General features: G+C 36.7%; 1 protein-coding gene across 2 annotated transcripts in view; it reads left to right on the top strand.

The window, feature by feature from the left end:
* Window positions 1-3,130: 3,130 nt before the first annotated feature.
* The window catches only part of LOC121418131 (spermatogenesis-associated protein 7 homolog), a 40,162-nt gene continuing 28,031 nt past the window's right edge, over window positions 3,131-15,261 (top strand). The window contains exons 1-5 of one of the 2 annotated variants that reach the window (XM_041611833.1): window positions 3,131-3,400; window positions 8,533-8,613; window positions 11,978-12,067; window positions 13,124-13,171; window positions 14,603-14,718. In XM_041611833.1, coding sequence (XP_041467767.1) covers window positions 3,376-3,400; window positions 8,533-8,613; window positions 11,978-12,067; window positions 13,124-13,171; window positions 14,603-14,718 — 360 coding nt within the window. In that variant the 5' untranslated portion in view covers window positions 3,131-3,375. The remainder of the gene's footprint in view (window positions 3,401-8,532; window positions 8,614-11,977; window positions 12,068-13,123; window positions 13,172-14,602; window positions 14,719-15,261) is intronic. The other variant, XM_041611834.1, reaches the window with a different exon arrangement.

A 15,261-nucleotide genomic window follows, 5' to 3' on the forward strand; every position in this document is an offset into this window, starting at 1 on the left:
AAACAGAGGACTCGTGACAAACATAGCGTTGATAACCACATCAGCAATTACAGGCGTCAATATTTGGCGCACTGTGACAAGCGCATCAGCATTGGACATTTTTTTAAATTTACGCGGTATATTAGTGTTATTATGGTTCAAAGTAACGATTGTTTTAAAAACCACCTTGTGAATTGGGCCATAATGTTGTTTTAAACAGCAGTATATTATCATTCACATTGTGTAAAAAAAATAGAATTAAAAAATCACAACTGCCATATTCATATTTATATTCAAATTTATATTTAGATATAATTTTCTTTAAAATTGCTTATCATTTAGAAACGACCCTAATCATGCTAATCATCATTGTGTTGTTCCTGTATCATAAAATAAAAAAATTTTATGAACAACTAAGTTTCGATTTTATCAACAGGTGTGAAATTTAACCCCCCCCCCCAAGATGATAAATTCTAATAAATCTCGTTACGTCTTGATAGAACTTGATCTTGGGTTTCATGGTTGTTGAAAAGACAACACCCGAAGCAGGTGATTATTCTTTGATACAATTGCATAAACAATGCAATCGTAAGAAAAAAATCATTTTATTTCCACATCCAACAATCAAATATAATACATGCATGTATAGTGTGCAAGATATCGACAGAAATGATTAATCGATGAAGCAAAGAAGTATTTTAAAATTACTGGAAAGTGCCCACTGGCAGTGAATTCATTTATTCCCTCAACTACGTCTTAAATATAATGGAGGGGGATCATGCACATTTTAATTCTCATTTACGAAATCACCGTTTTCATATAGATTTGTCATAATTATGATTGATTCCAAAATCTAGATAGGCCTATGACTGAAAAAAAAACAGCATGAAATTCAACAATAAAGAGAGACAACACCCGAAGTATTTGATAAAACAAGAGGTGTGATAAATGTAATACAACAACACTTTATGAAATTTAAACATTTCATCTAGAATTTAATGTCAGGTCAATCGCTTTGCTAAAGTCCGCCGGAGGCCTAATACGGGGCCTAATAAAAAAATGCTGAATTGGCAATCTGCCGCAGGTATATAGGCCACATATTCCGAAAGTTCGGATATTCCGAAGGTTCGTTATTCCGAAGGTTCGTTATTCCGAAGGTTCGTATTTCCGAAGCTTCGTAATTCCGAAGGTTCGTAAGTCCGAAAACGAAATAAAACGAAATGAGGTTCGTAGTTCCGAAGGTTCGTTAGTCCGAAAACAAACTGAGGTTCGTAATTCCGAAGGTTCGTTAATCAGAAAACGAAATGAGGTTCGTAATTCTGAAGGTTCGTCCGAAATTGTAATGATTAACAAATCTTATTTCGTTTTCGGATTAACGAACCTTCGGAACAACGAACCTTATTTCGTTTTCGGACTATCGATCCTTCGGAATTACGAACCTTCGGAATAAAGAACTTTCGGAATTACGAAGTGTAACCATATAGGCGATCCATATAAGTATTCTATTTCCAAACTCTAATGAATCCATAGAAATATTTTATAATTATATGATTTAATCTCTCAAAACTTTTAGCCATATAACAAGTTAAGTGTTTTAAACGTGGTTAACTTGGCGAAGTTGCCAATTAAATTTAGGATTATTGTTTTTACGTGGAATTTGATAACAAAAACGAGGTTATTGAATTTTAAAGACTCGCATTATTCCGGTGAAACAGTTCAGGCATTCCTTTATGAATATTAATTAGGGGGGCTGATGATGTCATATCCCCACTTGTTCTTTTGTATTTTATTGTATGAAATTAGGTTTATTCAAAATTTTTCTACCATGAACAAAAACAATTGGATTGACAACTGATTAAGTGCATAAGTTATTTGTTATATGCCATGGAGACAATCATTTACACACAATATGAAAAAATAAAACATTTAGGCCTATGATGCATGTAATAACATTAGAAAGGGGAAATTGTGGAAGTAACATCATCAGCCCACCTAATGAATGTTCATGACGACTGTTTTCACAAAAATATTGCTAGACTTTACACTATTATTCCATAATCCATATTAAGTTTCAAATGTATAATTTAGATGAATATATATATATATATTTATATATATATATATATATATATATATATATATATATATATATATATGTATATATATATATATATTATGTTACATTATGTTTTAGTTATATTTATGATGGATTTTGTTGGGAATGAGAAAAAAAAATAAACTGAAACTAAAACATTCTATAAAGACATGATTTCATCATATGAAAATGATGAATATCTTCCTATTTCTCTTCCTAAGCTTGAGAGCGCGATATATGTCAATATTATGACCTGAAAACTGGACATTTAAAGCACTTTTGTAATTATGAATTATGAATAAGATAAGATGCATGAGATAATATCTTTCAAAAATTAATGCTAGCAGAAAAAGCGAGCGGAAATTTAGGATTAACTGTCATCAAATGGGGATTTTAAGTAGTTTGTTTTAGAATTAATATTGAGATATACATAACTCACCAATCTTTTTTTTAATGCGAGCGTGCAGCGCTAGCTGATACGTTTTGACCTTTGGTTTTGACCATCTGACCTAAACAGGGATATTTTGATAACTTAATGGAATACACGAAAATAATAGGTACCTGACAAATCAAATTTTGCGAGCACGCAGCGCAAGCAAAAAATGTTAATATTCAGACCATAAAACATAAATTTTTACAGAGCAATTTTTTAAAATCAATTTGTAAATCAAACAAAATAATGAAAGTTCAATTTCCGAGTTGAAATATGTTTTTATATTGACTTCAAAATTTGATATTTTAAGCTCCTCCTTGAGCTAAAAGGAAATGCGAGCGCGAAACGCCAGCGAAAATTTTATATCCCGACATGAAAGATTATTTTGCAAGTCTTCCCCACATTTTATTTTATTCACTCGTCTTCCTCCTCTTATGCTTCCCCTTCTTTTTCTTTTTTTTCCTTTCTCCCCCCCCCCCCTTTTATTGCTCCGCCAGTAGGGGGAGTCTGGCCCCTCGCCCCCCCCCCCCCTGGATCCACCTACGTGAAATCAAAGGTCGGGCAATATACAGTGCTACACTGATGATGGATATTCGTACTCGTATTACTCTCGTATACTAGCAGTCGATCGGATCTTGGGTTCACGAAAAGGAAATGTTTCCATAGCTACGTGTTGCTTGCGCGTGCGCAAATTGTCTATTTTAATCGTGAAACGCCCTCTGCATGCGCATAGTTTGGCCAAAATTGGGGAAGTGAAAGCCAACGGTGTCGGTGAAGTTTCCATAATCGGGGCTTTTTTATTACTCATCTAAAATCTCAATGACTCAATGAATTTGGAAGGTTGTGAGAGATAAAAGACTTTTCTGAGATGGCGAAACCAGATTTTCCGCGGGGTAAGGATGCTTTCAATGGATAATTTGCATGTTATTTGAGGCGGAATGACGACCGTGGTCCCATACTACCGATTATGATGTTTGTTTTTTTCTCCTTGGCAAGTTGGCTAACGTGGAGCTCCGGCCCGCGTTCATATTCTTTTCTCTTTTTGGCCTTTTTTTGCTTGTCAAATTTTACTGGGAACAAATTACCAATATGACTTTCTATACATCACTTTTAGGGACAAATTTTTTATGGGGGTTGGGGACTTTTCAAATATAACGGTAGAAAAAATGACCTTTTTTACTTTTTTTTTAGGCAGTGTATACAGCCACACGCGTCACTCATTCAATGAACAAGGTTATAATATAACCTTGTTCTCAGTTGAGTTATATCTCCATGTGTGACAAAATAAGGGTGGCAATGTTTGGCTTATTTTCTCTTTTTCTTTGGGCAAATGCTTGATTTTTTTACACTGACAGTTTCCATTAGACCTGTTAATTCATACTGCCTGGCTCTTATTTAAATTTGATTTTTTATATCATTTTTTTCTTAATTAAAAATAGTGATCAAAAAATGAAAATTTTCTTGACATATTACTTTCCACCAATAGAGGGCGTACACAAAAATATGCCCAAAATTCAAGTTTATGAGCGCTCTGGTGAATACAAAAATTATTCCTACATTACTAATGATAAATAAATTAAAACTGTATGAAAATTAGTAATTTTGGTCACAAAAGTGATATTTTAATGATTTTTTTAGTGTGTGCTCTATACAGCATTGGCATACCATAGTCCTACCTGTAGATTCTCCACAGGCCAGATGGTAGCAGTGAACAAGTGACACGCGTGTGTCTTTACCATCCAGCCACACGCGTGTGGTTATATCCAGAACACCTATCTGTGGATACCGCCACACGCCGCCAGTAATAACAGTAAAACACGTATGTAGGTCTGACCGTCTATATCACGATCAAAATAACCTCATTTCTTCATTAAAATTAAATTCTTACATTCTAAACCCCTTTGATATTCTTAGATCGTTTCAATTTCATTCTCACCGTCTTCTCTCCTTGCTTTTCTTGTCTTGTTACAAACGGTCGTCTGTTTAACAGCAAATTCTCTTTTTCTACTTGTGTCGATTCTGGCTTCCTTCGCGGTGGCAGACCCATACACAGTTTGGGTTTACGTTTACGTAAACCTAAACTGTGTATGTCTACTACTGCGCTGCGCTAACGCTGTATGGGTCTGCCACCGCGAAGGAAGCCAGAATCGACACAAGTAGAAAAAGAGAATTTGCTGTTAAACAGACGACCGTTTGTAACAAGACAAGAAAAGCAAGGAGAGAAGACGGTGAGAATGAAATTGAAACAATCTAAGGATATCAAAGGGGTTTAGAATGTAAGAATTTAATGAAGAAATGAGGTTATTTTGATCGTGATATAGACGGTCAGACCTACATACATTGTATACCCAGTTGTTATGTATCCGGACGGGTTGTGTGTCCGGACGATCAATTTTAGAATGTCATTTGGAAAAATTTACAAGCGAAGTTTCATCAATTTTTAGTACAAAATGTTAGGAAATATTATAAATTACAAAATAGAAAATGATTACAAGTAATGAATTCATATTTTTAGTGTAATCCACAAACAAACAAGAAGGCTTCAAAAAGATAAAGTGTCCGGACACCCGACCCCCATCCTACGTGTTTTACTGTTATTACTGGCGGCGTGTGGCGGTATCCACAGATAGGTGTTCTGGATATAACCACACGCGTGTGGCTGTATACACTGCCTTTTTTTTAGTGAAAACTTAAAAAAAAAATTGTCAAATTTTACGCGAGACAAAATTACCTTTGATCATTATTAGTTAAAAACCATTTTCCTTTTTTTTGGGGGGGGGTTGCCAAATTTTACGTGGTACAAAATGACTTTCCCTTTTCTCATTTTATTATTTTTTTTGGGGGGGGGCTTGCCGAATATTACGCGGACAAAATGACTTTCATTTTGAGTGACCATTTTTTCTTTAAATTGTCAAACTTTACGTGAGACAAAATGACCTTTTTTTTAGTGAGAACCTTTTTTTTGAGTTTACTTGAGAAAAAAAAGGGATATGAGAACTTAAAAAAGGAAATTGGAAAAAAAGAAGGAAGTCATGTGAGAAAGAACAAATCATCCTGAAATGAGTGGCCGCAGATGGGGGGGGGGCTTGGGAAGCTTGCCCCCAAAAACTACTACCAATAAAAAAATATAGGAATAGAAAGAAACAATAGAAAAGTGAAATATGATATCATTTTACTTGTCCATGGTTCTTGTGTAGTATTTAAATAAATTTCTATAAAATTAAATTTTTACATTGTAAAAGAGAACTGTTGCTCGGCTAGCGCCATGAGCGTCTACTGACGGTGTGTGCGCTCTACAAATATACACTATTATTATTATTTTACGTAAAATTTGGCAACCCCCCCAAAAAAAAAGGGATATGAGAACTTAAAAAAGGAAATTGGAAAAAAAGAAGGAAGTCATGTGAGAAAGAACAAATCATCCTGAAATGAGTGGCCGCAGATGGGGGGGGGGGGGGCTTGGGAAGCTTGCCCCCAAAAACTACTACCAATAAAAAAATATAGGAATAGAAAGAAACAATAGAAAAGTGAAATATGATATCATTTTACTTGTCCATGGTTCTTGTGTAGTATTTAAATAAATTTCTATAAAATTAAATTTTTACATTGTAAAAGAGAACTGTTGCTCGGCTAGCGCCATGAGCGTCTACTGACGGTGTGTGCGCTCTACAAATATACACTATTATTATTATTTTATGTCAAAATCTATTACAAAAGTGGACATTTTAACAAAATAAAAAATCAAATTTTTGCTTGCTTGTTCACTGACAGATTTATGATAAATTTTGCCTGCTACGCCGTACTATCTAGCCCCCTAAATTTTTAGCTCGTTATGCCACCTGACTACCCTTTAATAGTGCTAATACATTAGCATGAAAGGGAAATTAGTTGAAATGGTTAGGGAAAAATGGTGGAGAAAAATGAAACTGAAGCCTTAAGGATTTAATAACAAAACCCGGTTTCCAAAGATTGAAAATAAAAAACAAGAAGAAAGATGAATTGCGTGTGTATAAATGTGTGTGTATAAGGTTGCTAAATTTTATGCAATACTTCTACTACTTTTTTTGGAGTTTACTTGAGAAAAAAAAAGGGATATGAGAACTTAAAAAAGGAAAATGGAAAAAAGAAGGAAGTCATGTGAGAAAGAACAAATACTACTTGATGAAATTTTCATCTAAAAAATATTATTTTCTGGCTCGCTTCGCTCCTTGCAGACTTTTTACAATTTTATTTAAATCTATAGCACCCGTGATTTCATTAAAAAATCTGCCATCTGTAATTAACAAAAAAAAAGTGCACCCCGAAAATTAAGGTCGTCTCTTCCAAAATACATGTTTTATTTTGATTTTGAATGATGTAGGCTATTTCTTTCCATCATATAAAAGACCAAAAATAGTAGGGGGACATTTGATAATGTGCCCCCTACTATTTTAGGTAAGGGGGATGTGTCTCCCTGGGATGTGGGGGGATGTGTTGCGCCTCCCTTTCGGAATCATTATGGAAGAGTGTAAATACTCGCTGTGATCTCGATCTCATACCTATAAAAAAATAGAACAGACAAACACCTTGAACACACGCCAAAGTGCCTAACGATTTTTCAGCGGCATTAACAACTCTCGTAAGGGGTGCTCCATTTATAAATAAGGTTGCATGTGTAGCTGTCTACGGCAAAAACATTTGTCGCAAATATTTACTGAGAATTGTGAGAAAGCGTCTGAAAATTCAAAGCCGGTGAGTACCGATTAAACATATATTAAACGTATGTTTTGACAATTTCTAGATAAAAATGCTTAGTTTTAAGCTAGGGCGGCCCAAATGCGCGTGAGTGGAGTCCCAATCTATTAACACGGGTAAGTATTGGGGTGTCACCTAAAGTGGTCGCCAAGCGACCAATGGGGACGTAAACACGGCTTTAAAAACGAAATCGATATCGCAGAAATGTTGGAAATGAAGTTAAACCCCATGTACATGTTTTAGGGCTAGATTTTTTAGAAGGAAAGTAGAAATCTCGGGGGGCAAAAGTTTCAGGTTTTGTGGCCGTACGTGCGTGAATATACTTTGGCGTCCCAGGCGTCAATGGGGAGTAAGCCTACATGTATATAGAGTCCTCATAGATGACTTTTACTCCCCAGATGCCTCCAGGCTAGCCGGAGCCCTGGGGCTCACCATGTATTTACCCATACTCACGGGACTAGGGTAATTTATGGTCAAACTATTTTTGAAAATAAATAGTGAAAACAGAAATGAAGGTCTATCGTGTGGCAGTATCCTGACATCGAGGCTAGCCTGGAGACGTCTGGGAAGTAAAATTATTTCTGCTACGTAGGCTTACTCCCCATGACACCTAGCACGGCAAGGCATTGGGCCACACAAAGGAGAGTTTTTGGAGAAAACAATGTTGCTCCAAAATACTTGATTTGTTTAACTTGCTAGCCACACAATTTTGTAAATGGAAAAGAAGGCACATTTGATTTTTTTAACACGAGACATATTAGAAATATTAAGAGAAATCATGTAAGAAGATGAGCAGATACTCACCGATGATCTTGTCCCATTTTCCTTCTTTGTTCGTAGCCTAGTTACAAGACGCGTATAAGAGAGGGCGACGATATCATGAGCAGTGCCAATTTTAAAAAAAAAATTCAATCAGCTGATGAATATCGTGAATTGTAAAATACTTGCATTAGCTCAATTTACAATTTAATGATACGGACAGTGAGGACAAACATGTCCAAAGACACTCATTTTTACGAACCCTTAAAGGTTCCATTTCTATTTCACCTTTGTTATGAGCATTCATGAGTATGGCTTTTTGACATGCAAAGAGTCCCCACTACACCACACCACACACACAAGAAAAGAAATAAATCTAGAAGCTTTCATATTTTCGTACCTGAAAAAAAAGGCGGCTTCCTGACCTTAGGTTAATCTTATTTTTTGCTTAAGTGATGAGCAATCTTTACAGGTACATGTAGCATTGTGTTTTTGTGATGATCAGCTAATATTTTTGTCCTCTTTTTCTCAGCTACCCCAACACCTGCCATTCCACCTAGCCCTGTGTCTGTCAAAGGGCTTAATAAAGGGCAGCTATCATTGAAGAGTAGCCGTAAGTCTTCCTTTCCTATATTTGTTTCATTATAAGAATAGTTGATAATTTTCAACTAGCTTTTTGTTCTAGGCTACATAAATCTTTGCATCTGATTAGTTCAATGCATTATTGTTAGTGAAAATCACAAATATATATTGCATTCATGTTTCCCTGTATTTGACACCAAAATGTGATTGTGAAGAGATTTTTTTCTCTGATCTGTATTTTTGTTTCAAAGTGATGGAAAATTGGGTATCAACATGCTGAATAGGGCTACATTATGAATAAAAACAACAATATTCATAACTTCATTGATAATGATGTCTACAGTTAAATATCCTTTCTCACCATCTCACTTGTAAAGATAACATCAAGTGAAAATATACAAAATTACAAAATCATTTAAGTGAAACCAAATATTATCCATGATTTAGTTTATTTTGGTAGAAAGATGATAATAAAAGTAAAATTTCTATCCATTTCTTCAATCTTGGTTTTGAGCTCTGCAAATCATTAATCTGTCTTTGCCACTCACCACCCAGGTGTTAATGTGAAAAGGGTACTGAATCACTGTACACACAGTGCTACCTTTTTAAGATCATCTTTAATCTCTTGGCCTCTGCAGTTAGGACTTGCATATGTGTCCCAGGACCGGGTGTGTTTGACAATGTATTAACATTGGGTGGCCTACAATCCATAGGTTTACCATTATCATACGCTTGGGTTCATTGATGAACAGACCTAATCCTAATTCTGGTATTGGTTGTTAATCAACAAAGTGATCTAAATGTTGAGGAAGCCTTACTCTATGTCAGAGGTTTTTCCTACTGTGCTGTGTATGCAGTTTCTTCTGAATAATATATCATATCACAGCATTGATATCTGATTAGGCCAGAGTCCAAATGCAAACTTTGAAAATTTAAGACTGTCTCATAAAACCTCAAGTAGTCCCTTGAACTGGACTATAAAATACTAAGTAACATCAATGATAAGTAATATATGCCATATAAGCTACAGCTAACATGTGATCTGCTTCTCAGTATAACAGTAACACATCCAACATACAGTAAAAGATCAAGGTGAGATGAGACTCCAATCTTATGAGGCAAGTTCCTTAGAAGATCCGCTTCCTCCTACTTCACTTATCCATGCCAGACAGCTGCCTGGTCTTCCTTTTAGACTTAGAAGTTGTGGCCGTCTCCTCTTCTACATACATGTATGACTCCTCACATGCAGCTCGTTCAGGCTCATGGTCAGAGGAAGACTCTCCTTACAACTTAAATGCGACGGATACGCTAAAGGCGCGATGTATTGGGCGATTAGTGATGACATTAGGGTGAAGACTTCTATAATCCTCCCTATGGAGTTACTTGACATTGTTGCTTGGCGAGATCTTGACGCAGTGATTTGAGACTCATAATTGCCGTCATAGTCCAAATAGCTTTGAACTCATGACACTTCGAAGTGCGGAGAGGCAGTCAAAGTAGATCGGGGCATAACGATTCGTAGAAAGTGCCTACTCAGCTCAGCATAGATGCAGCTACAGGTTCCTCAGCCTCTGCCCAAGGCTTTCCCGTCAGAAACTTGGCTCCTACGTGGTAGGCTGACCTGTTTTGCCTAATCTTATTGTATTGGCGATATATGTCGCGTATGGTAATTGCGTCTGGGGTTATCGCGTAGTACATCGAGGCGACTAGGCGTTCCGCTCCCTACATGTCGTAGGCAACTTTATGCATCCTGGCTAGAAATCGTCCAAAACACAACTTGACGTCCTCTGATAAGGTCAAAGTATGTCTAGTATCAAAGATAGGGTTAGACTCAAGTTTTATGAAGGTGCTGGTGATTGATGGAAGAGGTTCTACTTGGACATCTGGCGTCCATAGTGGCCAAGAACCTCCTGAACGGTCAGAAGGTGGTTGTAGTGAGCTCATCAACATCTCGGGCAGCTTATACAGGAACAATCTGAAGTACATGTACATGCAGTTCATGCACAAGCGCACCAACACCAAGCCCTCTCGTGGGCCCTACCATCTCAGTAGCCCCAGCCGTATGTTCTGGAGAGTCATCAGGGGAATGTTGCCATACAAGAGAACACGTGGTGTGGAAGCCCTGGAAAGGCTCAAGGTCTTTGAAGGATGGCCTGCCCCTACAACAGGAAGAAGAGGTTTATTGTCCCCTCTGCTCTGAGAGTTATGTGACTCAAACCCAAGAGTAAGTTCTACCAACTTGGTCATCTTGCTCACGAAGTCAGCTGGAAGTACAAGAACATCATCAAGGCTTTGGAGGAGAAGAGAAAAGCCCGCGCCCATCTGCACTACCAGAAAGAACAGAGGAAAGTGGCCTTGGGAAGGAAAGCGATGGAGAGTGTCGGAGACAAATCGCCCCCTACCAGAATTGAAGGCTATGGCTTCCATTGAAACACATCTATCAATGAACTGTTAAGACCATGATCACACCGAGTGTTCATTCTGCAGTGAATAATGTCACATCAAAAAAGGAAAAGAAAAAAAAAGATAGGATTAGACTTTGTGATGCCTCAATGCCTGCTGCCTACAGGACTTTGCAAGTACTAGCCCAGTGACCAATGGTGTGGAAAATTGAAGACAGTTCTTCTATATCTGTGCCTTCAAAGAAGATCGAGGCAACTTTACTTGGGTAACTTGCCATTCTCCCCTGTCCTATGTGATGGTTCGTTAACCAATTGGATGGTTTGGTTGCCAGTACTACAGTTGCAGCTTGACTGAGACCTGTAGAAACCTGTCTTCAGGGCAGATTCTTCAGGAGCCGATTTAAGCCAAAGTAATATCCATGCACCTTTCATAGCCTATATGTTGAATTTTATTATTATATTTAGTACAGTACTAAATACCCAAACTCAATATAGTAGAGCCCTACTTTATTAAACTTGTACTAAATACCCAAACTCCTGCATTTATGCTGCTTTTTATTTTCATCCTAATGTGAAGTATATGCCCAAACCATTTAATATGATTATTTTGTATACATTATGGATTATTTTGTATATTGCAAACAATGTAAATAATTTTTGATAATGTATTGTGAACTCAGAAATAAAGTCAAACAAACAAACAATATAAAGTAGAACCCTTTTTTAAGTTTGGGGTAAATATGGAATTTACACTCTGTGTGCTGAATCAACATGGAGGCCAATGCAGTCATTTCTGTATTTCCTTGAAGTTTCCTTTCCTGGAGCCGGTAACACAAAGCTTAGGAATGATCGCAGAAGATATTTTGACAATAGTTTGCATAGACTACAATGCACAATCAATTGTGAAAAATTGAGCACATGATCAATCATCTACCTTTGTGTTTATGGGCCCTGATAGCAATATTAATGTTATGTTGACCTTTTTTTTTTTAGCATACTCGTCAAACAACAAGAGAGCGCTCAACCAGAATGATGTGATCAATGGTCTTAACATCCACTATAAAAAGCTAGGCTCAGCTAAATGTAAGTACCCAGTATGCAAAGCAGAAATTGTGCATTCATTATGTTGATTATGATTTGCTTTGAATGAGATCTATAGAAATTCATATCATCTCATGTTTATACCATAACCAGTCAATTGATCGATCTTGTGTCGTGTTGGGATGGGATCGGTGATTATTGGAAGGAAAGCATAATGATGAAACTTTGAGTAAAATTTACAGTTCAAAATCACAAAGTATTTAATCATCAATATTCAGCTACAGTTCGAAGTACATGAAGATTCAGAGTATATCAGGAGACGATGAATATAAAATAATTTCGAAGTATAAGATTAAGATTCAGAGTGAAGTCAGGATCAGTGTGGGTCTAGTCTTTTTCTGTATTCTCTTGTATTTTATCGTTGGTATTCTCTATAATAATCAAGAAGTCTTATTTATATCATTTGTTTTGGGGATGTAACTATTTAAGGTGGGAGTGATCTAAACTTGATCTGATTGGTCTATCAAACTTTATCTGGTATAAGGGGTGTGGTGATGCTCTGTGCAAGTGACTGGGACTGGAAGTGTGAGTCATACTTCTTTCATGAAGTTAGCTGACGTCACTGAGGGTTGGTCTTTTTATGGTCAAGGCTTAGCATTTAAATGGTATTGGGGGTTTATGATTCTAAGATGACATTGGGGGAGTTTGTAAACAAGTGAGGGTGAATGAATGAAAGGATAACAGGAAGTTAAATACATACTACATAACACTTGATATTTTGTGATTGGTTCAGTCTTAATCTCCTCTACCTATCTTAAAAAATATAGTCATTTTTTCAATCTGAACTATTGAATGTCTCTATTGCTTATGTTTGGCTTTTTCTTAAGGGGGAGGGGGCAGAGAATCTAGAGATGTTACAAATTCCATAGGTTTAATCAATGCAGTGTGTCTTTCATCAAATTAGCAATAGGATACTAGCACAAACATTTTTTAAATGCCCAAAGATTGTGATTGTATTTTTAATTGAATAATTATCCAAGAATGGGAATAATGAATCAATGTATTAATCAATATCTTAACTTAATTTTCATTCTACAGCACGTATTGATGCAGGAGTTCCAAAATCATGGACATCAAGTACAATAAGTAATATATTTTACTGCATACTTCTTTTAACAATATGGTTTAGACCAGCCATTCTCAATTACTTTTTTTGAAGCGCCACATTTCTTGTTGAGAATCTGTAATGCGCCACTAGCCATTACGCAATCCAGCAATGTATCAGAGGCCCCTGGTGGGGTCGAGTTTTGGAATATGAGGCCTTTTAAATTGCCCAGAAGGGGCTCTAATTGATATGAACAGAAGAAATACAAATGCCAACAAACTATACAATATCAATATTAAAAGAAAACTGACCAGTGACTTTTTCACAACATACCAATGATACCACTAGTTCAGAACTGTTCTGCACCAGATCTATTGGCTGAAGCAAATGGCTTAATGAGTAAAAAAAAAAAAAAAGAGGGGGCTAGATATGGCAGCTAAAGCAAAAATATTGAACTTTTCGATACAAAAATGTACATTTTGACATAATATTAAGAAAATAATACAATATTCCACTCTTTTCCTTTCCTTTTCTCTTTTTTTCTTGGCCCCCTCCCTCTCACGTGCAGTATCATTCATTCATTCAGTTCTTGTTAAGCAAGAGTACATGCAGGCAATCACGGCAGGCAATGCATCTGAGCATACGTGTATTTCACTTTACAACTTCGGATTTTAATCGGCTCCGGAAGTTTCTGCTTGTTATGTCCCAATTCATAATCTTTTATGATAAGGATGTTCTTTGAATATCATATTATTTGATGTTTAACTCTTAATCAAAACGTATACTCTGGAAATGCAAAATTTCTCGCCGTTGAAATAGAAATCCTACATACGGAGTTTTCAAATCACTTGTGTGGCACATAACCTTTGTACAGGCATAGAATAAATAAAAAGGAGAACACCGTCGATCCTCCATAATAGGGGTTATTGAGTGGTAAATCGGACAAAACGTGAGGAAACAAAAAGCAATTAAGTGTCAAGTAAAGAGTTTTTGTTTTCTCTTTGTATTAAAATTATCACCAAATCCTTATTACCAGGTTAATAGAGACATTTTTTCTCCCAAATTTTTCCTTATTTTTTTTACTTTTTTTATACTGTCTCCCAAGCGCCACTCGGCAAGGCTCGGTGCGCCAAAAGTGGCGCACGCGCCACCATTTGAGAATCCCTGGTTTAGACATTTCCTTTGACTGAAAGAGGTGGAAAGAATGTCATTATTATTTTGCAAATATAACAAAAATACATTCATAGTACAATGTTGAGAGATTATCATTTAACCATTAGAAATAAAGCAATTCCCAGAGTGTAAAACATGAGGCTGGTAACGGAAAGAGCAAAGAAATAGAGAAAAATTAAATAGGCAAGTAGGCCTGATCGTTTCCAAAAGTATACTTTAGTAAATGAATAAGATAACATGCCATTGTCTGAAAGGCATATTCTCTTCATTGTTAACAAGATATTTTCTCATCAACTCAGAGCGGGACCAGTTAAAGCGACAAGCCATGGAAAAGCAGAGAAAGAAGTTACAAAGTACCAAGAAAACTTCTTCATCTAGGCCTGCTTCAAGGAATACAACAAATGACCCTGATTTAGTAAGTCTGTTTCCTATAGACCAATTTCACGGCCGGTTTATGTATTTGGCCCTCTATCGGCGACGCCATTGCTGCGGTGGGCAAGTGCGCTGACCGCGATTGGCTCTGTGTACAAATTCAATGAAAGATTACAGATAAGCTCTGATATTGTGTCATTAACTTCATCATAAATCAATAAAATAAAGCATGGACACCTGGGTAGACGATGTAAGACAATGGCCATATCTGACCGATGAAGGTATGATGAATTTTTGCACTTTGGCTACTTTTTCCCCTTAGTTTTGTTAGTAAAAGTGAGTTGATGATGACCAAGAATCGCTGTTGGTTTTCATCAGGGAGCTCACTTCTTGTTGCTAGCAAATTGTGTTTGAGTAGCGGGAGAGTGAACGAGACATAGAGTGAGAGGATGAGAGAGGGGGGAGAGAGTATGTGTGAGAGGAGGGGGATAGTGAGAGGGGAGAGGGGAATAGTGAAAGGGGGGGGGTAGTGAGAGAGAGAGAGGGGGGGGGTAGTGAGAGAGAGAGAGGGGGGGGGGCTAGCGAG

Source organism: Lytechinus variegatus, chromosome 7, assembly GCF_018143015.1.
Source record: "Lytechinus variegatus isolate NC3 chromosome 7, Lvar_3.0, whole genome shotgun sequence".
Lineage (NCBI taxonomy): Eukaryota > Metazoa > Echinodermata > Echinoidea > Temnopleuroida > Toxopneustidae > Lytechinus > Lytechinus variegatus.